This window comes from Sarcophilus harrisii, chromosome 1 (assembly GCF_902635505.1).
Source record: "Sarcophilus harrisii chromosome 1, mSarHar1.11, whole genome shotgun sequence".
In the NCBI taxonomy this organism is placed as follows: domain Eukaryota; kingdom Metazoa; phylum Chordata; class Mammalia; order Dasyuromorphia; family Dasyuridae; genus Sarcophilus; species Sarcophilus harrisii.
In genome coordinates this window covers 279,622,041-279,642,871 of record NC_045426.1, presented here as the reverse complement: position 1 = coordinate 279,642,871, position 20,831 = coordinate 279,622,041, and the positions used below count along the sequence as shown (strand labels likewise).

Sequence of the window (20,831 nt, the reverse complement as noted above, 5' to 3'; positions counted from 1 at the left end):
CCCCAGTTCCCTACACAAACAGGAGGTAAGTGCCCTCCCACAGTAAGGACCCAGAAACAGGCCAAACGAGCGTGGGACGGCTGAGCCCTTCTCGGGGACGCTGCCAAGTGGGAACGCCCAGCGAAGAAGGAAGAGAAAGGTGCGGACGCCTGCGTCACCAGTGCCTGTAATTCTGATACTTCTAATTTAGCAGGGGGACCGACCCCGCGCCGAAGCCGTTCCTGATCCGACATTTACGGGGTCGGCCACGACTGAGGGCGACAGCCTTAAGCCGGCTTCCGTAGTCCGGTCCAGACTACGCAGACTCTCTAAGATTTACCATTCCCAGAATCCTCTGGGGAAGCCTTTTCCCGTAAGTGAATCGTTTTTGAACCTTGAAAATAGCGTATGGAATCGCGGAGATAAGAGTGAAAAATCTAAATTTCCAGCCCCAGCGCTCATTCTAAATTAGTAATTGCATTTGATCTCTCTATGGGCCTCAGTTTCCTTTTCTACAAAATGAGGCATTTGGACTGTTTAATCATTTTTAGTTGTGTACGAATCTTAGTGACCCTTAGTGGGGTTTTCTTAGCAGATAATGGACCGGTTTGCCATATAGTTTTGCAGCTCGTTTTGTAGATGAGGAAACTGGTATCTAGGATATACTAGCCATGCTTTTCCCTCTATCCATCCTTCCCAGACCTGTTTTACTTTCCCCAAATAATCCTTGCTCCAAAGATACGGCTTTCAACCCCCACCACACTTAATATTTTTCTAAGTTGCCAGTTAACTCAGATAAATGTTGAGGAAGAAAGATGTCTGAACTAATTCATTCTGAAGTATATGGAAGAAAAATACTCAACCACCACTCCACCAGTACTAGATGATCATTTATTTTTAAAGATTGTTCTGATAGAATTTCAGACAATAACAAAAGCGAAAAGAAAATTTCCAGAAGCATTTAAAGAATTGCCAGATTTTAAAGGATATATATATATATATATATATATAGGGTCAGAGAGAGATTTGAACTCAGGAATTTGAGTCTTTCTGACTCCAAGCCCAACCTTCCATCCACAGCGCCACCTGGTGATCGCTCAAAATTCCTTCCCAGCTCCATCACTGTGAGTGTTAAGGTTGGGAAGGGGATGCCAAAAGTTTGAGGTTATAGATCATTGTTGGTTTTCAAATTGCCTCAAAAGAATTTGCAGGCGTGAACCCATCTCCTTAGTCAAGGGGCAAAGTTTATTGTAATTGTAACGCTATTACAAGCAGACTGAATTCTAAAAGAACCCTGCAGAGAAACAGAGGCACATTTATCCAGTTTTCTATCATTGACATGCTAATTCTAGGGCTCCAGTGGTCCCTGGAATTTGGTTATAACTGACAAGATTATCACTATTGTCTCAGGAGTTTGGTCTCTGGGACTATCCTGAGACTAGAAGCTAATCTGACAGTAATGAATTGAGGAGTGTGTGGACTATTCAAAATCAGACAGATTGTTGTTCTTAGATTGGGAGTGTGGAAAGTCCCTGAGGCTGATTCCAAAGCCAGAAGATTTAGTATTACTGACTTACTGTTAGAACAGAAGTCCACAAAAAGGACTTTAAATTTCTAAATTAAATTATATGCTAGTTGGAACAAAAAAAAAATGCCATTGATCTTGGCGGTCAAAGCCCCAGAATACCTTATCCATTTGAATAAGGACTAGAAGATGGAAATTTATTATTACAGGGAATAGACCAGCAGACCACTCAGGGAGAAACTCCATCCAAAATAAAGAATCTGCTCAAAACCTTTCAGGTCAAAAGGTTGAAGCTTACTATCTTAAGTCTCTACATATTGTTACAACGAAAATAAAAGTAAACTTGAAGCACACATCTGCCAGTAAAGAAGGTCTCAACACCTTCAGAAATGCTAAGACGATGAACTGGGGGAATAGCATCCAGAAGGACTATCCAGAATAGAAGGCAGAATAGACAATGAGTGAAATGGGAAACTGAGGACTTCTCAGAATAATTACCTTGGGTAATTCAAGACTCAGCACCAAGGCTCTGTTTAATCATTAGGCTCTGGTAGAAGAGCAAAGACTTGCTCTTCCAGCAGAAAGTATTTAAGAGATAACCCCTTGACCTTTACACAACTGCTTAGAGAAAAACCTGACTAATTGTTTAATGGCTCATTACTTCTGTAAAATTGGCTTTTCCTGCTTCAGACTTTCTGGTGAAGGGACTGCCCCTCCCTTCTCCAGAGAATCTAAATAAATCTGTATGTACCAGGCCTTTGAGCAGTCAATTTGAGTTACGATCTCTGTGTCCCACACAGACAAGGAAAAATATTGTGATAGGTTAATGGAGTTTGTTGCATCATAAGAACAATTTGATTGGCTGGATATTTGAAATGAGGAGCTAGCAACAACTTCCATCAGATTACTAAGAATGTTTATTGTTTGAGTTTACCTGCAAATGATGTGGGAAAGATTCCTATCTTTGATTCCCAAACCCCTCTAGTGAATGTAATTGCCCTTTGACTCACAAATCCTGGTCCATTTGAATTCCAATAGAAGATCGGGACCTGTCTCAGCCCCATCCGCATCTGAGCCAATTTTGGGACTACACCCAAAAGCCCCTCCAGGTAAATCTCCCATTATAAAAGGGAGATGCTGGGACCCCCTCTTTGCAGAGATTCCAAACATGCTAGCCATGTGAGGACCCTCTGTCCACTGGACCCTCTGTCCAGTGCCTTCCTTATCTCTACCTTCACCTATTTCCTTACTTCCAAACCCAATAATAAACCTCTTTTATCATTCTAGCTCTCAGACCAATAAATGCTTTTATTGGGGACTCATGCTGCTACTAGACCTCACCGCCATATCCTTGCGCCGAATCCAGGGGGGTTGCAGAGGAGCTCTGTTTGACTCCCTGAATCCCAAACCTGCCACTAGACCTCAACTAAACCCTAATTTCATTTAGGTACCCCAAATCTCAACACAAGGACAGTTTATCAATAAGGGACCAAATTTCCTTAGATAATAGACTGATGTCTTCCTGCATCCTTTAAGGATAACATATTTCCTTGAAACAAGATTAGAACAATTAGTAGAAAAACTGAACTTCTTAACTCAAAATCAGTGATTTACAGGAAATTGGATTTCCAAACTTAACTCTGAGACAATGAAAAATGACTTGGGAAGCAATTGTCAGCAATACATACAGAATGAAATCAATAACAAACAAACAAAAGAGGCTGGAAAACCCACCAGAAGCCTATTGACATGATTTAAGGGCAAATACCAGTGTTAATTGTGTCAAAGGAGAGAAGGGGGTGAATAGAAGAGATGTGGTGAAAGAAGAATTGGCAATATTTTGTAATAGTTTGAGCAAAGAATGAGATATCTAGGATGATCCATAGACTGTGAATCTGAGAGACTTGGAGGATAGTGATACCCTTCACAATCATAGGAAAATTAAGAAAAGGGAATAATCTGGTAGGGGAAAAGTATGAGTTTGACATAGTCATTTGTCATAATCATTTAGGTTTCTCCTGATTCAGTTTTGATTTGGATTTTTTCATATGTTTGCATATTTTAAAGTATCCATCCTGTCGTTTTTAATCCTGTACCTGTAGTCATATTCCCTCAAGAATCACCTACAATTTGTTCAGTATTCCTAAAGCAAACAAACTCTTAGGATTCTGGGTGTGTGTTTTTTTAAATTTTTCCCTGTTAGAAATAATCAAAGCTCTCTATATAAATCACTTTAGAGCTTTTTATTTTATTTTATTTTAGTCCTTTTGAAAACCACAGAGAGCAACACATTGTAGTAGTAAATGGTGATAAGAAAAAATGGATAATTTCACATATATAATTGGTATATTGCTTACCTTCCCAAAGAATGAGGAAGGAGCAGGAGAGAGGAGGAAAACTGGTACCTCAATTAAAAAAAAATGTAAAATGGTTAATATAGCAATGTTTTGCATGATTTTACAGATGTAATCGCTATCAAATTGCTTGCCTTGTCAAAGAAAGGAGGAGAGAATTTGGAACTCAAAAAAAATTTTTTAATGATTATCAAAAATTGGCATGTAATTGGGAAATAGTTAAGAAATTTTAAAATACATTTTTAAATTAATGTAAAAACAAAGATATAGCGAGATGAGTGAATGAGTGGGGGGAGGGGAGAAATGGATTTTTCTTTTCACACTTAATAGCTGTACCACCCTTCGCTTTGCAAGACTTTTCTTGAGCCTTATCATTTTTCCTCTTATAATACTTTAATTACCATGTAAGAGCAGAAAGAGACTTCAGAGTTCATCTAATTCAAATTCGTCATGAAGAACTCGAGACTCAGCGGAACAAAGTAGTATTGCTAGGGATAGGTGGGAAAGAGAAGCTGAAGCGGGATTAAAACTAAGAATTCCCAGGCTCATTCTGGAGCTCCGCGGTACTTCAAAAGAGAGTCCGAAAGGCACTCTGGGAATCGCAGTTCGGAAAAAGTGCGTGTCCCGGGGAACTTTGGGAAACGAAGTTTTGATACTCAGCGCCGGCCGAGGTCCCGGACGCGCAGTGCGCGGTTGCGCGCGCATCCAAGTCGCCATAACCGTGACAATTCCCTTAGAAGTGGCTCAGGGTTTGTTTCCTGTACAGTCGGAGGGATCTCAAACCACAGGTACTGGGGACCGGGGCGTCTCTCCCCCGACCTTTGCGGTCTTCGGACGCAGCAATTGCTGCCGTGAGAGAAGTTCATTGATTATGTTTGGAGACGGGGGTAGATGAAAGGAAGGATAGAAAATGACAATGATAAGCATTTACATGGTGCTTTCAAGTTTGTAGAGCCCTTAGCGTATCCCATTTCCACATACATACACCCCAGTCCCTGGGTGGTAGGCGTCCTTATCTTCATTTCATAAATGAGACAACGGGTTAAGTGACAAGATTTGAACTAGGGTCTTCCTGATTCCTACCTGTAACTTCATCCCCTAGTCGGACGAAGAGAAAGGAAAATGACGGGGGACTTTGCCATACCCTCATTTGGGAGTAGAACCATTTTATGTTCAGTTGATTGTCTGATAGATGTATGCAGGCTGCTTCAAGAATCTTTGTTTTTTTGTCTGTGTGTGTGTATCTGTTGCGTGGTATGTCTATTGCCAAACCCATTTATTCATACGATATTTTTGGAGTTCCTACTGTGCACAAAGCACTGTGCTATATGCTATTTCTCAAAGAAGAAAAACATTTTTTCTGCCCTTCTGGCCCCGTTAAAATATATCCATTTTTTTTCATCCATGAGCTAAGGTAGTGTGCTAGAATGCAGAACTAGTGTTCATCTGTATGTGTGTATTTTTAAATAGAGGCAGCATAGTATAAAATATAGTGTCAAATTTAGATTAAAAACAAGAAAGCAGAAATTAGCATTATCTGTTTTGTATTATACTTATATATCTGTTTTAAACATTCCCTGATTACATTTTAATCTGGTTCCAGCACTTGACTGAATTTGACATCTCTGGGATTAAAAAACACGAGACTCCAGGAATCATGAGATTTATGTCACGATCCTAATTCTTCTTACTTGTTACTGTATAACTTTTAGTCAGATAATCTCTGTGCATTTTACTTTCTTCTTTCACTTCTGTGTAATGCATATAATTATAATAAGATTTCTATTGTTTACCCCCCCCCCCCAAAGGTTGTTGTGGAAATATGTAAAATGTAATGTGGAATGTAAAATTTCTGTAAGGCCAACCAAGGACAAACTCGAAAATGAAAAACCTCTAATCTTAGGGAGTTTACATTGTTTTAGAGGAAATAAGCATCAACAAGTACACTATACATATATATATATATATAGTGTGTATATATATATATAGTGTATATATATAGTGTATATATATATATATAAAGTAAATACAAGCCAATTTCAGTTTCAAAGGAGAGACACTAGCCTGGGAGGTCCTAAGTAAAAAATAGCATTTGAACTGAGTTTTCACAGGTGGTAGGGATACTTAAGAGTGAGGGAATATATTCCAAGCATGGGGGACAACCTGTGCAAAGGCAAGTAGAGAGAAATGGAGTGTCACTTGTGAAAAACATCAAATAGTCTGGCTGGTCTTGGAGTATGAAATGGATGAAAAGGAGTAATATATAATGATTATGAAGGAGTAGATTGAGGCCAAATTGTGAAGGGTTTTAAATGCCAAGCTAAGGAGTTTGCACTTTATCAAGAAGGTTAGAGGGAGTCACTGGACCTTTATGAGCTTGGGAGAAAAACTCCCACCTCTTCCAAACTTCCCTATTTCTTTTTAAAGCACCCTTATTCATAAAGTCTTTCAGGTTCAAAACTAGTCTCTTTCTGTCAATTTAACTCATTCTATATATATATCCACTCAGTTTCAGGATCTTGCCATTTCTTCTGCCATATCTGTTACAGCTGATTGCTTCTTCCTTTCACACTGACAGCATCTTAGACTATCACAGCATCCCCTAATCCAGGGAGTTTTAATTTGGCATCCATGAACTTAAAAATAAAAAAAATGATAACAATTTCAATATAATTGCTTTCTTTTGTAATTTTATTTGTGTTAATTCACTTAAAAATCTTATTCTGAATTGAGCTTTATAGACTTTACCAAACTTCCAAAAATATCTGTGACACAAAAAAAAAGACTAAGAACCCTTATTCTAACTGACCCTTCTTCAAGTCTCTCCCTATTCCATGTCATTTTAAATACTGCTATCTAAGCACCTTACCTTTTTTAATTTTTAAGAATGTTTTTATTTTGTTTTTCTCCATTACATAAAAATAATTAACTTTTTTAAATGATTTTTGAGTTCCAGATTCCTTCTTTCCCTGATTCTTCTGAGAAGGCAAATACTTTGATATAGGTTGTACATGTGCAATCATATGAATCATATTTCTATATTATCCATGTGGCAAAAGAGAACATAGATGAAAAAAGGAAAAGGAAAGTTTCAGAAAATACTCTTTGGTTTATGTATAGACTACATTAGATTTTTCTCTTGAGATAGGTAATGATTTTCAATATAATTCTTTCAGAATTGTCTAAATCATTGTGCAGATAGCTAGGTCATTCAAAATTGATCATCATACAATATTTTTTATGTTCAAAGATTTCCTGGGTCTACTTGTTTCATTTTGCTTCAGTTCATTATACATGTTTCCAAATTTTCCTGAAACCATCCTGCTCATCACAATAGTATTACATCACAGTCATATACCACAATTTTCCAGCCATTCCTCAGTTAATGGACATGCCTTCAATTTTCAGTTTTTTGTACCATATAAAGAGCTACTATAAATATTTTTATACATGTAGGATTTTTTTCCTTTTTCTTTGATTTATTTTTTAAGTATGAATCTGACTATATTACTCTCCTACTTCATAAATTCCAGTGACAGTTGCATCTAGTATAAAATGTAAACTCCTCTGTGAGCTTTTAGAGAACTTCATAAGCAATTTACAACTTTAGCAAAGTTTCAGGATACAAAATAAATCTACATAAATCCTCAGCATTTTTATACATCACCAACAAAATCCAACAGCAAGAGATACAAAGAGAGATTCCATTCAAAATAACTGTAGATAGCATAAAATATTTGGGGATCTTATCTACTAAAGGAAAGTCAGGAATTATATGAGCAAAATTACAAAACACTTTCCACACAAATAAAGTCAGATTTAAATAACTGGAAAAATATTAAGTGCTCTTGGATAGGCCGAGTGAATATAATAAAGATGACAGTACTCCCTAAATTAATCTATTTATTTAGTGTCATACCAATCAGACTCCCAAGAAACTATTTTAATGACCTAGAAAAAATAACAACAAAATTCATATGGAAGAAAAAAGGTTGAGAATTTCAAGGGAACTAATGAAAAAAAAAAAAAAAATCAAATGAAGGTGGCCTAGCTGTACCTGATCTAAAACTATATTATAAAGCAGCAGTCACCAAAACCATTTGTTCCCAAGCAATATTTCCAGTAACACTAAACATCACTTTCCCCCCTTCACTCAGTAATCCACCAAATTGCCTTTCTCTCTGTTCTTCGCATATGAAATATCTCTCATCAGAAGTAACAATTATTATAGTAATATATGTGAGACGTGATGAGGTGTCGAGCTAAGAGGCTATCAGTATGAGAAGAAGGAAATAATTAGTTTTGAGAGATGTAGCAGAAAAAATGGCAAAATTTGGGAACTGAGAAAAGATGTAAGATGAGAAACAGAAGGCAACATGTGCCAGCCAAGTCAAAGCACCACTACTTTGACTCTTCTCCCCTCAAACAGAGGGGAGGTATTTCAGGTCCCTGAATATAAGAACCTTGGGAATAGCAGTGCCTTCCAAGCCACCAGACCTGCTTCCAAATCATCCCCCACAACTGTCATTGAAGAGAGAAATAATTGTAGAGCAGGGCCCACTTTCCTCATTACCACAAGCAATAGCTGAACAGCTTATGTCCAGCTGCCACTAGTGGGGGGCACAGGGGTGCTAGAAAAGAAAGCACTTCCTAGACCAATATCCCTGTTTCTCATCCAGCTCTTGTGACCATCATCTGGAAAGGCAGCTACTAGCCCTGCCCATCAGCTGCCAATCATTAGCTCAAAACAGGACAGCTAAGGTAACCTGGTGAAGCAATTCTAATGGGTGCTCTGAGGGAAAAATGGGAGACACTGATGGCCCAGTCTTCCCTTGTACATATGATGATAGTACAAGAGCCTTAGTTTAATCAAAATTTTCTATTTTATGATCAAAAATGATCTCTAGTTCACCTTTGGTCACAGATTCCTTCCTCCTCCACAAGTCTGAGAGGTAAACTATCCTATGTTCCTCTAATTTATTTATGATCTCGTTCTTTATGCCTAAATCATGGACCCATTCTGATCTTATCTTGGTATATGGTGTTAAGCGTGGGTCCATGCCTAATTTCTGCCATGCTAATTTCCAGTTTTCCCAGCAGTTTTGTCAAATAATGAATTCTTATCCCAAAAGTTGAGATCTTTGGGTTTGTCAAACACTAGATTGCAATAGTTATTGACTATTTTGTCTTGTGAACCTAACCTATTCCACTGATGAGCTAATCTATTTCTTAGCCAATACCAAATGGTTTTGGTGACTGCTTTATAATATAGTTTTAGATCAGGTACAGCTAGGCCACCTTCATTTGATTTTTTTTTTCATTAGTTCCCTTGAAATTCTCAACCTTTTTTCTTCCATATGAATTTTGTTATTTTTTCACCAGCAGGATGATTTCAGAAAGGCCTGGAGAGACTTACAGGAACTGATGCTGAGTGAAATGAGCAGGACCAGGAAATCATTATATACTTTAACAACAATACTATATGATGATCAATTCTGATGGACATGGTTCTCTTCAATAATGAAATGAACCAGATCAGTTCTATTTGTTCAATAATGAAGAGAACCAATACACCCAGTGAAAGAACTCTGGGAAATGAGTATGAGCCACAACATAGCACTCCCACTCCCTATGTTTTTGTCCACTTGGATTTTTGATTTCCTTCTCAGGTTAATTTTACATTATTTCAAAGTTCGATTCTTCTTGTGTAGCAAAATAACTGTATGGACATGTATACATATATTATATTTAACATATACTTTAACATATGTAACATGTATTCATCTACCTGCCATCTAAGGGAAGGGATGGGGGGAAGAAGGGGAAAAGTTGGAACAGAAAGTTTTGCAAGGGTCAAAGCTGAAAAATTACCCATGCATATGTCTTGTAAATAAAAAGCTATGATAAAAAAAAAAATTTTTTTTAAAAGAATCCTTTTCAGGATGTATCTCACTACCTTCTATACAAAGCCCTTCCTGATCCCTTCAACTTCTAGAACACAAACTACCTTGTATTTAACATATTTTTGTTTTCTCTTTATATTTTTCTGTATATAATTTGATAATGTATTTATCTCCTCCACTAGAATATAAACTCCATGCAAATAAGGATTGTTTTATTCATTATATTCTGTCTACAGATATAAAAGAAGCTTAATAAGTGCATGTTGATTATTGGTGCCTTTTACTAATAGCCATAATATATTTATTTCTACAGTACTCATGAATGTATGCAGATCTCCACTCTGAATCTGAAGGAAATTAACTTCCCTCCAAAAATGCAACTCTGAAGCCCAGTGTTACAGTATCAGATGGAGAGATGTTGGCTCTGAATAAGATGATGTCAATCCCTCTATGCCCCAATATTCTGGACGTACATGAACGAGACAGGTTAATAAAAGGTGCTTCTAAGGAACAGATCACCATTCTAACAAGAGAGAAATTCAACTCTGAGGCTTCTCGCCAGAACTTCAGGTATTTTCCATATTCAGAAAAGGCTGGACCCCGGGAGGTTGTAAACCAACTCTGGGAACTCTGCTTTCAGTGGCTGAGGCCAGAGATTCACACAAAGGAGCAGATCTTAGAGCTACTGGTGTTGGAGCAATTCCTGACCATCTTGCCCAGTGAGATTAGGATTTGTGTGAAGTCCCAGCATCCAGAGAACATTGAAGAGGTGATCACCTTAGTGGAAGATTTGACTCAAATACTTGATGAGAAAGGTGAGAGCTACAAAAGGATGGGGGAAGGGAAGAACAAGGCCTCTTCAACATATGAAAAGAATAGAAAATTCAGAGAGAAAGAGGGAAACATCAGAGGTAAAAGAAAGTTTGTGGATTGGTCAGGATGAGAATATATAGTCTCTGGATTATATATACTCTCTGGAGATAGTTAATGAGAACCTTTTAAATAGCAATATTGTTACTGTGTCTATTGTCATCCTTCCCACTCCATTCTTTGTAATTTAATTTGTGCAAAGTATATGGTCACTTAATAATTCTTCGTGGGCTGTTCTTATAAAGGAATACATATAACAGACAATCAAAATACTCTTTCTTCCTATAAAATTCTCTCACAAGGCTTCCTTCCAAGGAACTATGGCAACCCATGCATAAATCAATAACTGAGCAAGGGGCTCAATAATAACATTTTCCCTGTACAATATATTTTCATCCTGTAAGGTCTTTATGAGATGTAATTCTTTTTAGTTTTACATGTGAGAAAATTAGTATATAATGTGATCAGTTGATTTATTCAGGGTCATACAGCTAAAGAATAGATAATTTTACATATGAGAAAATTAATGTATGGTGTGATCAGTTCATTTGTTCAGGGTCAAATAGCTATAGAGTAGGTAAGCTTTGATTTTGATCCTTGCTTCCTAATTCTCATCCTGTCCTACAGAGAGTACATTTTCTGGCTGATCAATACAAGATACTAACTTTTAATATGAATCTATTTGTAAGGAAACAGGTAGATTTGTTCGTTCCACATTCTGTATAATTGAGAGTTGTCTTTAAATGTAGAAGATTACATACTAGCAAAATTGTATGGAAGGCAGAACTGTAAAATCAGCTATGTGTTAGTTCCTAAGCAAAATTCTGTCCCTAGAATAAATGCTATGATCACAGATACAAAGGCAGGTTCCATGTAATATTGCATCCTTTTTTCTTCCCAGCTGTAAGTTCTCAAGATCCTGCTCTTCTCCAAAAGGGAAGCATAGAAGAGGAAAAGCCTACTGTACTCCCAGTAGACAGATTTCAGGTGAATTGGAATTATTTCTTTTTCTTAAAATACCATCTTGGGCTGCCAGTGTAATAATAACTAGCATTATATAGCATCTCCTGTGTTCCAGACACTGTGGTAAGCACTTACAAATATTATCTCATTTGATAATCACAACAGCCCTGGAAAGTAGGTGCTATGATAATCTCTGATTTTACTGAGACAAATAGAGATTAAGTGACTTGCCTGAGTAAATTATATGAGACCACATTTGAACTCAGTTCTTCCTGACTCTAGATCAGTACTCTTATCAACTGTAACACCAAGGTGTCTTAAGTATAGACATTTTTCTTTGATTCTTCATATTCAGTGTTTATTAAAGTATAACGGTTATATTTTCTAAATTTTTTTTTATTTTTTTATTTTTATTTAATAGCCTTTTATTTACAGGTTATATGTATGGGTAACTTTACAGCATTAACAATTGCCAAACCTCTTGTTCCAATTTTTCACCTCTTACCCCCCAACCCCTCTCCCAGATGGCAGGATGACCAGTAGATGTTAATATTTTCTAAATATTATTAGCACCTTTAAAAAAATCTCTCTTTCCCATGCCCCCTTACTCCAAATAGAATAATTTTTTTAAAAAATTCTTACTCTCAGTAAGCATTATCCTACAAAACAAATTCTTGCATAAGCCATGTCCAAATATGCATGTCTGATTTTGGATTTTATGTCTGTTGCCTCTGTCAGTAGGTTGGTACATAATTCATTTTCATTCCTCTGTACTCGTTTTATATTAATCAAAGTGTCATTTTGTAAATTGTTCTCTGATTTCATTTCATTTTATATCAAATCATAGTCATTTTCCTGGTTTCTTCTAAAACTATCCATTTTTTGTCATTTTTTATGGCAAAATAGTATTACTTTATATACCAAAATTTGTTTGGCCATTAAATCCTTACTGATAGGTACCCCCCCCCCCCCAATTTATAGCTTTTCACTATTATGAAAAGAGCTATAATGAACACTCTTTTTTACATATAGGTCTTTTTATAGTTTTTATTTAATTTCTTTAAAGTATAGTTGTAATAGTGGTATAGTTGATATATTTTGATATGATTTAATAACTTTGATGAACTTAAACTATAGTGTGATAATTTTGGGCTCATAGTTCCAAATTGCTTTCCATAATAACCCAACCAATTCATAACTCTACTAGCAATGTGTCTGTTTTCTTCAAATCCTTCCAATTTTTATCATTTTTTTCTTTTCTCATATTTGCCAGTTTTGTAGATATGAAGTGAAACCTCAGGATTGTTTTAATTTACATTTTTCAAACCATTAGTGACATGGAATATTTTTTTTTCTTCTGGTTATTGATAGCTTGGCTTTCCTGTTCATATACTTTGATAATGTATTTATAAATCTAAGAATAACTTCCTAAAGTTTATTTTCCACTGCCTCTTTGATTTATAAATTTGAATCAATTCCTTATATATCTTGGATATAAGACTTTTATCAGAGAAAATTACTTCACAGATTTTTCCTCACTTTTTTTTCCCTAATTGTAGCCACATTATATTTGTGCTAAATTTTTTACATTTGTATAATCAAAATTGCCCATTTTATTTTGTGATACTCTCTTATTACTTGTTTAGTTATGCTTCCTCTGTAGATCTGAAAGATGATTTTTTCTTTACTTTTCTAAAATTTGCTTATGATGTAGTTTTATGTTTAACGTATGTGGTATGAAATGTTGATTTGTATTCAACATACATGTTCAATCTAGTTTTAACTAGGTTTTTAGCTAGTTTTAACTGTACCAAATTGTCTGAGATCTGGTACTGATCTTCCTTCCTTACTATTTTTCTCATCACTTCCCTTGAACTTCTTGATCTTTTGTACCTCCAGACGAATGGCATTATTATTTGTGCTAACTTATAAATTGATTCTTTTCAAATTTAAATTTAAATTTAAATAAGTAAATTAATTTATTATTGTCATTTTCTGATATTGATAGCATTTCTCTAGTTATTTATATCTTTTCCCCCCTACAAATTGCATTTTATAATTGGATTCATATAGTTCCTGGTTATATCTTAGTAGATAAAAATTTTTTCATATATTTTATTTATGTGTGTGTATATATGTGTGTATTTATCGTACCTTCTCTAGTTATTTTAAATGGAATTTCTCTCCTGATTGGCTTTTGCTGATAATTATACCAAAATCTGATGATTTATATTGATTTATTTTATAGTCCCCCAACTTTACTTAATTCATTGTTTCAACTTATTGGCTGATTGTAGCTTCTAAGAAAAATCATATAATTTGCAAAAAGTGTTTAATTTTTTTTTTTTTTTTTTTTTTTTGCCTTTGTTCCTTTAATTTCTCATTTTTGTCCTTTTGCTAAAAACAAGCATTTCTGGGACTATGTTAAATAGTAGTGGTCATAAAAAAAAAAGCAATGCTTTTTGTTTTCAGACTAATTGCCTTCCCTTAAGAGAATACTCTCTTACCCCCTTTTGTAACAAAGAAAAACAATTAAGCAAAATAAACCAATACTGCAACTGTATCTGATGATATTTATGTAGTATTTCACATATGAAATCTGCCCTACCTTTCCTGATCAAAGGAGCATCAGTTTTTCAAATTGGCTTTTAAGGGAAAGACTTAAGTCTTTCTTACTATTATTTTCTAAGGTCTATCTCAGGACCCAGCCTTAGGCTCTCCTTTCTACTCCTAAAGCATTGCTAGGGGCCCTTCTCCCCTCCCCCCAGCTATTTATTGTGCCTCTGGTAGTTGAACTACAGCTGTCCTCTCTTCTCTGGAGCAGAAACTAAAGATTTTATTCTCCTACAAATTCCCCTAGCCAGCAGGGTCCCCACTCCTCTGCTACTGTACTCCTCAGGTGTGTTCTAGCTCTTTCTCCTGATAGCAGCTACAGCCAGAAACATGCCTGTTCAGCCCAACTATACTTGGCATCCCTTGACAATTGAAGGACCTTTGTCCTTCAGTCTTCTATTCCACTGTCAGGTGAAAGTTCCTAAGGGAAAGACTGCCTCCCAATCCTATTGTGTGTTATTTCTGCAGAGTAGGCCTGGAAATATTTAGCTAAACCTCCACTCCTAGAGTTCGGATCTTTTCTGGACAATTCTCAAATTGTCAACTATCAATACAGCATATATAAATATAGGTATTATCTATGTATTTTGTAGCTTGGAATGTCATTTTGTTTCATAATGAAAGGAATAATACTTGCAGTTACAAAAATATTAAGTAGGAAATATTATTGCATATGTTATGGGATGATTCAAAGCAAACAGATGATTCAAAAAACAGACATTAAAGAATTAATTGCAGCTATTATAGTTTAGTTCACCTTTTTAATTTTAAATTGTTAAAATAGGCTTTTTCAATCTAATGATTTTTTCTGACATTTGTACACACAAATTACTTCTCATAATTATAGTTAAAGTTATCTTCTTTCATTTTCTCTAATTTTCTCTAGTAGTTTGTGTAATTGGTTTTATTGAAGTACCAAATCCAGCAATATCAAATTTACGGTTACTCAAAAAAAAAAAGGAAAGATAAAAAGTGAAGGTAATTAGCTTCAGCATCATTAGTAACTAGAACACCTATGAACAAAAAAAAAAAAGAAGAGAGTGAAATAGACACATCAGTATTTTCATTCATTTCCATGAAATGTCAGGAAAACTAATGGAAAGCCTCTGACATACTGAATAGATACTGTAGGAGGATTTATGGAAGAATTTGGACAAGAATTACACAGATTGAGAAAAGATATATAGATGTTTTGCAGTCTGCACTGTTCTTAAGAAGTGAAATCAGGAAAACACAGGTGCATCAGAATTTGAAGTAAAATAAACTTCATTTCATTGAGTAACACTAAAAATAGGAATATGATAAAAGTCTTACAAGGAAAGGGATAGAGTAGAAAGGTGGAGAGCTCCACGGTTAAATAATAAACTCAAATTTGATATTTAGTGTGATAGCTTGATATTAGCAAATTGGAGAAAATAATGTGAGATGGAAAGCAAGTGGAAAGAGGGTAATAATAGGTCAGAGGCTTAGACCTGGTACTGAGGGTAGAATGACTTCCACATTATCTCTGGGATAGTGGGAGAAATTGGGTTTCTTCCAGGAGAAAAGCATTGGTTAAAATAGTAGAATTAGGGAGAGCCAGGCTTTCTCTTGAAGTGCTGAAGATAAGGTTCAGTGCTGAAGGCATTTTAATCTCTTTAGACTGGTAATTCCATAAGCTCAGTGGAAGGGGATATTAGAATGGAGGAGAACTTCTATGTATGATTTGGACCAGGTGATCTAAGTAAGATCAAGTATTGTAGATGAAAGTAGCGATCTTATTTCATTCTTCTTTTAATTCTATCACCAAATCTGACAATAAGGGATACATGTGGTGGTAAATAATACCTAGCATTATAGTTCTTCAATTAACAAATGATTTGGGGCTATTTTGTGTCCTTAATAATGAGAACATCACTGTATACTTCATTTTTCCAATATTGCCAGTGTCCCCTAAAAATAAAGAGGTAATTGTGGGAAAGCACAAATGTATTTGATGTTTCAGGAAATGGTGACATTCAAAGATGTGGATCCAGACTTCACTTGGGAAGAGTGGACTCAACTGGCTCCTGTTCAACAAGACCTCTACAAGGAAGTGCTTCTGGAGAACTATAGGAATATGATTTTTCTTGGTAAATCTTCTTCATATGACTCAGAGTCTTTATTTATGGTTGTTTTATGTTCTAATTCTCTAAAGAATATGAAATATAAGAAGTATTTATCTGAATTTTGTCTTAAGTTTCAAAATTGGGGATTCTTAATACTTTTTGGACCTTTTAGATGTTTTTCATCTCTCTTTTCCATAGAGTGGAAAGTCTTTGCCTTGTAAAACCAAAAATGAGACAGTGTCATTACCTTTTGCTGCTCCACTACTGCCATTTTTCCATCTTTTGCTTGCCTGTGTCTAGGATTTTTTGCCAAAGCAGGGCCCAATACAAATACCTCTGGAGGTGAGGTCCTTGTGGCCCTCTGGCAGAAAGGGCAGATAATCTAAGTTCCTTTCTGAATCTAAATCAATTCCATAATCTGGCTTCTATACATATAGAAACATAGTGCCAAATACTTTTCAGAAGACATTTGAACTTTTCTTGGTCTTAGCATATTCTTTCTTTCCTGATTATGATAAACTTTGAATTGTATTCTGAAATGACTTTTCCCACAGCATAAATATCCATTTCACTTTTCTCTCCTTGGCAGGGCTTTCAATTCCCAAACCAGATGTGATCTCCCAGTTAGAATGTGGGGAAATGCCATGAACACTGGAGAATGAATCCTCAAGAGCCATCTGTCCATGTGAGTTATGAAAAACTAACATGGTTATTTACTACAAATAATCAGTAACAAAGTTAATCAGGGAGAAAAAACATCTTTGAAATTTTGACTCACAAAGCTCTTTTTTAAATGTTTCAGGACAATGGAAAGGGTTGATTTTAACTGGCTTGATCCTTATATATTTTATTGTCTTAATATATTGTGTGTCCATTGTCTCCATTTGCTTAATTCCCATTCTTTAATTAATTTCCTTGAATCTAGCTTTAGCTCTCATTACTTGGTAGAAACTGATTTTTATAAGTTATTTTTTATTTCTTTTACTAGATTCATATTCTCTCATATTTCATCCCTCATATTCATATTCAATCTCTCTTCCTTATTTGATGGTGTTGAGCAGAATCACAGAATATCAGAGTAGAAAGGAACCCAGAAACCCTCTAGTCCAACCCATTCTTGAATATGAAGGGCATCTAGAAGGCAAAGTGATAAGAGTACTAGGCCTGGAGTTAGGAAGATCTGAATTCAAATCCAGCCTCATACACTTTCTAGCAGTGTGATGGTGGGCAAGATCTATAAAATGGCAATAATAATAACACCGAATTTCTCAGGATTTTTGTTAACAAACAAACAAGATGACAATTGTAAAGTGCCTATCACATTGCTTAGCAAGTAAATGATTATATATAAATGTTATTTTTATTGAATAAGAAAACTTGCTATGACATAAACAACATGTAACTATTCAGCATATGCTTAAAGATCTCTTGTGAAGAGAAAGGCACTACCTTTTCCGGTTCCTCTATACTTTTTGGCCTCATAGTTTCAATTTACTTTATAGGTAAGGATGAAGGGCATCAAGAGCTCATGTCCTGATGATATATTACTGCTATAATAAGATATAGTAGAAAAGGGCCAGATGTAAAATAAAGATTTAAATTTTAGATTCTATCCTGCCTCTACCTGTGTATCCTTCTTGATATTTTGTCACATTTTCTTTTGTTAAGCCTATCTCCTTATTTTTTCTTCTTCAGAACCTCATCATAAATTCCAAGCTTGTATTGAATACTGCAAATGAGGAAAACTCAGCATTTTTGGTTTTCCAAAGCTCTTTCTTTTGAAGAATATAATACAAAACCTATACTCACATTAGTGAGAGAGAGAGAGCTCTTAGGTTTGGGAGAGTTGTATTAAGTGCCAGCTCACTTGTTTATTGGCCACGTGACTATAGACAAATCATTTAACCTCTTTGAGCCTCAGTTTACTCATCTAAAAAAATACTGATAATTGTAATTGATACTACTGCCCTCATAGTTGTAAGCATCATACATCTATAGAAATACGAGTTACGTCAAAATAGACATTTTTCATTTCTCATTTGCACAAAAGTTTTCTTCTAATACAGGATACATTTTTTTTTTCATTTATTTCAGATTTTGACACTGAGCTTGAAGCAAAGGAGCCACTTTCAAAGTGGGAAACTTCTGTAGAAAAACTATCTCAGAGGACAGTAATGGAAAGATCTACAAGACATAGTTCCTCGGACTCCAAATTAGGAGAAACCTTTAAATTTCAAGGCCCATTAGTGAAGGAGCAGAGCCAACAAGAGAATCATTTGAAACAAGTGATGATCACACATGAGAAAACTCTAAGTAAGGAAGAAATCTCTGAAAGTAATGAGTTTGAGAGACACTTTGACCTGAGATCAATCCTAATTACTCAACAGAAAGTTCCCATAGTAAATGGTGTTTATAAATATAATATTCATGAAAAATGTTTCAAAGATAATTCACAACTAACTAAATGCCCAAGAATCTATACAGCACAGAAATCTTTTACATATAATGAATTTGAGAAATCCTTTAAACCTATTTCACATTTGAAACTTTGCTCTACCCATCATTCTGCAGAGAAATCCTATAAATGTAATGAATGTGGGAAAGCTTTCACTAAGTGGGCGAATCTTACTCGACATCAAAGAATTCATTCTGGAGAGAAGCCTTATAAATGTGATGAATGTGGGAAAGCTTTCACACAAAGGACACATCTTACACAGCATCAGCTTACTCATATTGGAGAGAAACCATTTAAGTGTAATCAATGTGGGAAAGCCTTTTTTCAGAGGGGACACCTTGTTCAACATCAGCATACACATATTGAAGAAAAACCCTTTAAGTGTAACGAATGTGGGAAAGCCTACAGTTCTGTTTCACAACTTAATCTTCATCAAAGAATTCATTCTGGAGAGAAAGCCTATAAATGTAATGAATGTGGTAAAGCCTTTACCAAATGGGCAAATCTTACTCGACATCAGAGAATTCATTCAGGAGAGAAACCCTATAAATGTAATGATTGTGAGAAAGCCTTCTCACAAAGAGCACACCTTACTCAACATCAACTTATTCACATTGGAGAAAAACCATTCAAGTGTAATGAATGTGAGAAAGCTTTCATCCAGGTTTCACAGCTTAATCTTCATCAAATTATTCATTCTGGAGAAAAACCTTATAAATGCAATGAATGTGGTAAAGCCTTCACCCAAAGGACAATTCTTACTCAACATCAGAAAATTCATTCTGGTGAGAAACCTTTTAAATGTAATGCATGTGGAAAAGCCTTTACTAAGCGGTCAAATCTTACTCAACATCAGCATACTCATATTGAAGAGAAACCGTTTAAATGCAATATATGTGAGAAAGCCTACAGTTATATTTTACAGCTTAATATTCATCAAAGAGTTCATTCTGGAGAAAAACCCTATAAATGTAATGAATGTGGAAAAGCCTTTACCAAGCGAGTGATCCTTACTCAACATCAGAAAATTCATTCTGGAGAAAAACCCTATAAGTGTAATGAATGTTGTAAAGCTTTTACCAAGCAAGCTAATCTTACTCGACATCAGAGAATTCATTCTGGAGAGAAACCTTATAAATGTAATGACTGTGGCAAAAGCTTTACCCAGAAACCAAACCTTATTCAACATCAAAGAATTCATGCTGGAGATAAAAGCCTTGTACAGGGTACATGTGTAACTAATGTTTGTTGAGTTCATTCAAATTAAAATATTTTGCTAAAATCTAAGTAACTTGTCTAAAGCATCACCCTGATGTACAGTTGTTCAGTTAAAAAAGAAAGAAAAGAAAAGACCATTTTAGTCTGGCATGACCTGTTGTGATAAAGATATTTTTACTTTAAATAACACTTGTTTTTGAAACTGTTCACAAATCATGCCATAGTAAAGTATTCTAGAACACTTTCTGCAAAAGATAGAAGTCAGACTCACTAGTTTGGCCTTTTATCTTTTTAAAATATGATCTATTTATGTCCTTTAACTTTATATTACTGTCATTTCTAGGGGAAAAAATTCTTCAGATTCGACATTCCCTTGAGAAAAACAATTAAGTACAAACATGCAGTACAGTGACTGCCTCTGACAATACGTACAACCTTCTGCCCTATTAACCCCGCCTTTTCCACTTCTCTACTGTGAACAGATATCTTATTGTTCTCTTTCACCTATTCAAGGTTCAGATTTCTTTTTTTGATTTTTTTTATATTGTTCTTTTGGTCTTCTTTTTAACTTTTCTAAAAAGTAGAATGTTTGCCCTTCCTCTATCCTAAGATTCCTCTCATATTTTTCAAACTTTTTCAAATGTCATTGATATGGCTCAGTCCACTCTATCAATTCTTTTCATATTCTAACATGTTATTCATCTGTATCTGGTAACTTGAACTTGTTGAGTATAACAAGATGCTTACTTTGATCTAACCAGTTTTCTTTCCCTATCCTTCCCAATCCAAAGATCATTCCTCTTGAAAGAGGGAACAGATACAAAGTAAGAACTCATGTACTTCAGCCATGTATATTATAATCAG

At 35.3% G+C, this 20,831-nt stretch overlaps 1 protein-coding gene across 4 annotated transcripts; it reads left to right on the top strand.

The window, feature by feature from the left end:
* Positions 1-235: 235 nt before the first annotated feature.
* On the top strand, positions 236-20,625 carry LOC105749485 (zinc finger protein 501). 4 transcript variants are annotated; one of them, XM_023497368.2, is made up of 6 exons: positions 236-352; positions 10,075-10,576; positions 11,533-11,618; positions 16,192-16,318; positions 16,884-16,979; positions 18,389-20,625. In XM_023497368.2, the coding sequence occupies exon 6, from the start codon at positions 18,469-18,471 to the stop codon at positions 19,999-20,001; it is 1,533 nt and encodes a 510-aa protein (XP_023353136.2). In that variant the 5' UTR covers positions 236-352; positions 10,075-10,576; positions 11,533-11,618; positions 16,192-16,318; positions 16,884-16,979; positions 18,389-18,468; the 3' UTR covers positions 20,002-20,625. The 4 variants fall into 4 exon arrangements, with proteins under 4 accessions (XP_023353136.2, XP_031799014.1, XP_012398168.2 ...); XM_031943154.1 differs by lacking the exon at positions 236-352 and adding an exon at positions 4,521-4,646 and having other exon boundaries at positions 10,075-10,331; XM_012542714.3 differs by lacking the exon at positions 236-352 and adding an exon at positions 4,521-4,646.
* Positions 20,626-20,831: the final 206 nt, after the last annotated feature.

Coding starts and splice junctions, on each gene's coding strand:
- LOC105749485 (XM_023497368.2), top strand. CDS start 18,469: ATGGAAAGATCTACAAGACATAGTTCCTCGGACTCCAAATTAGGAGAA.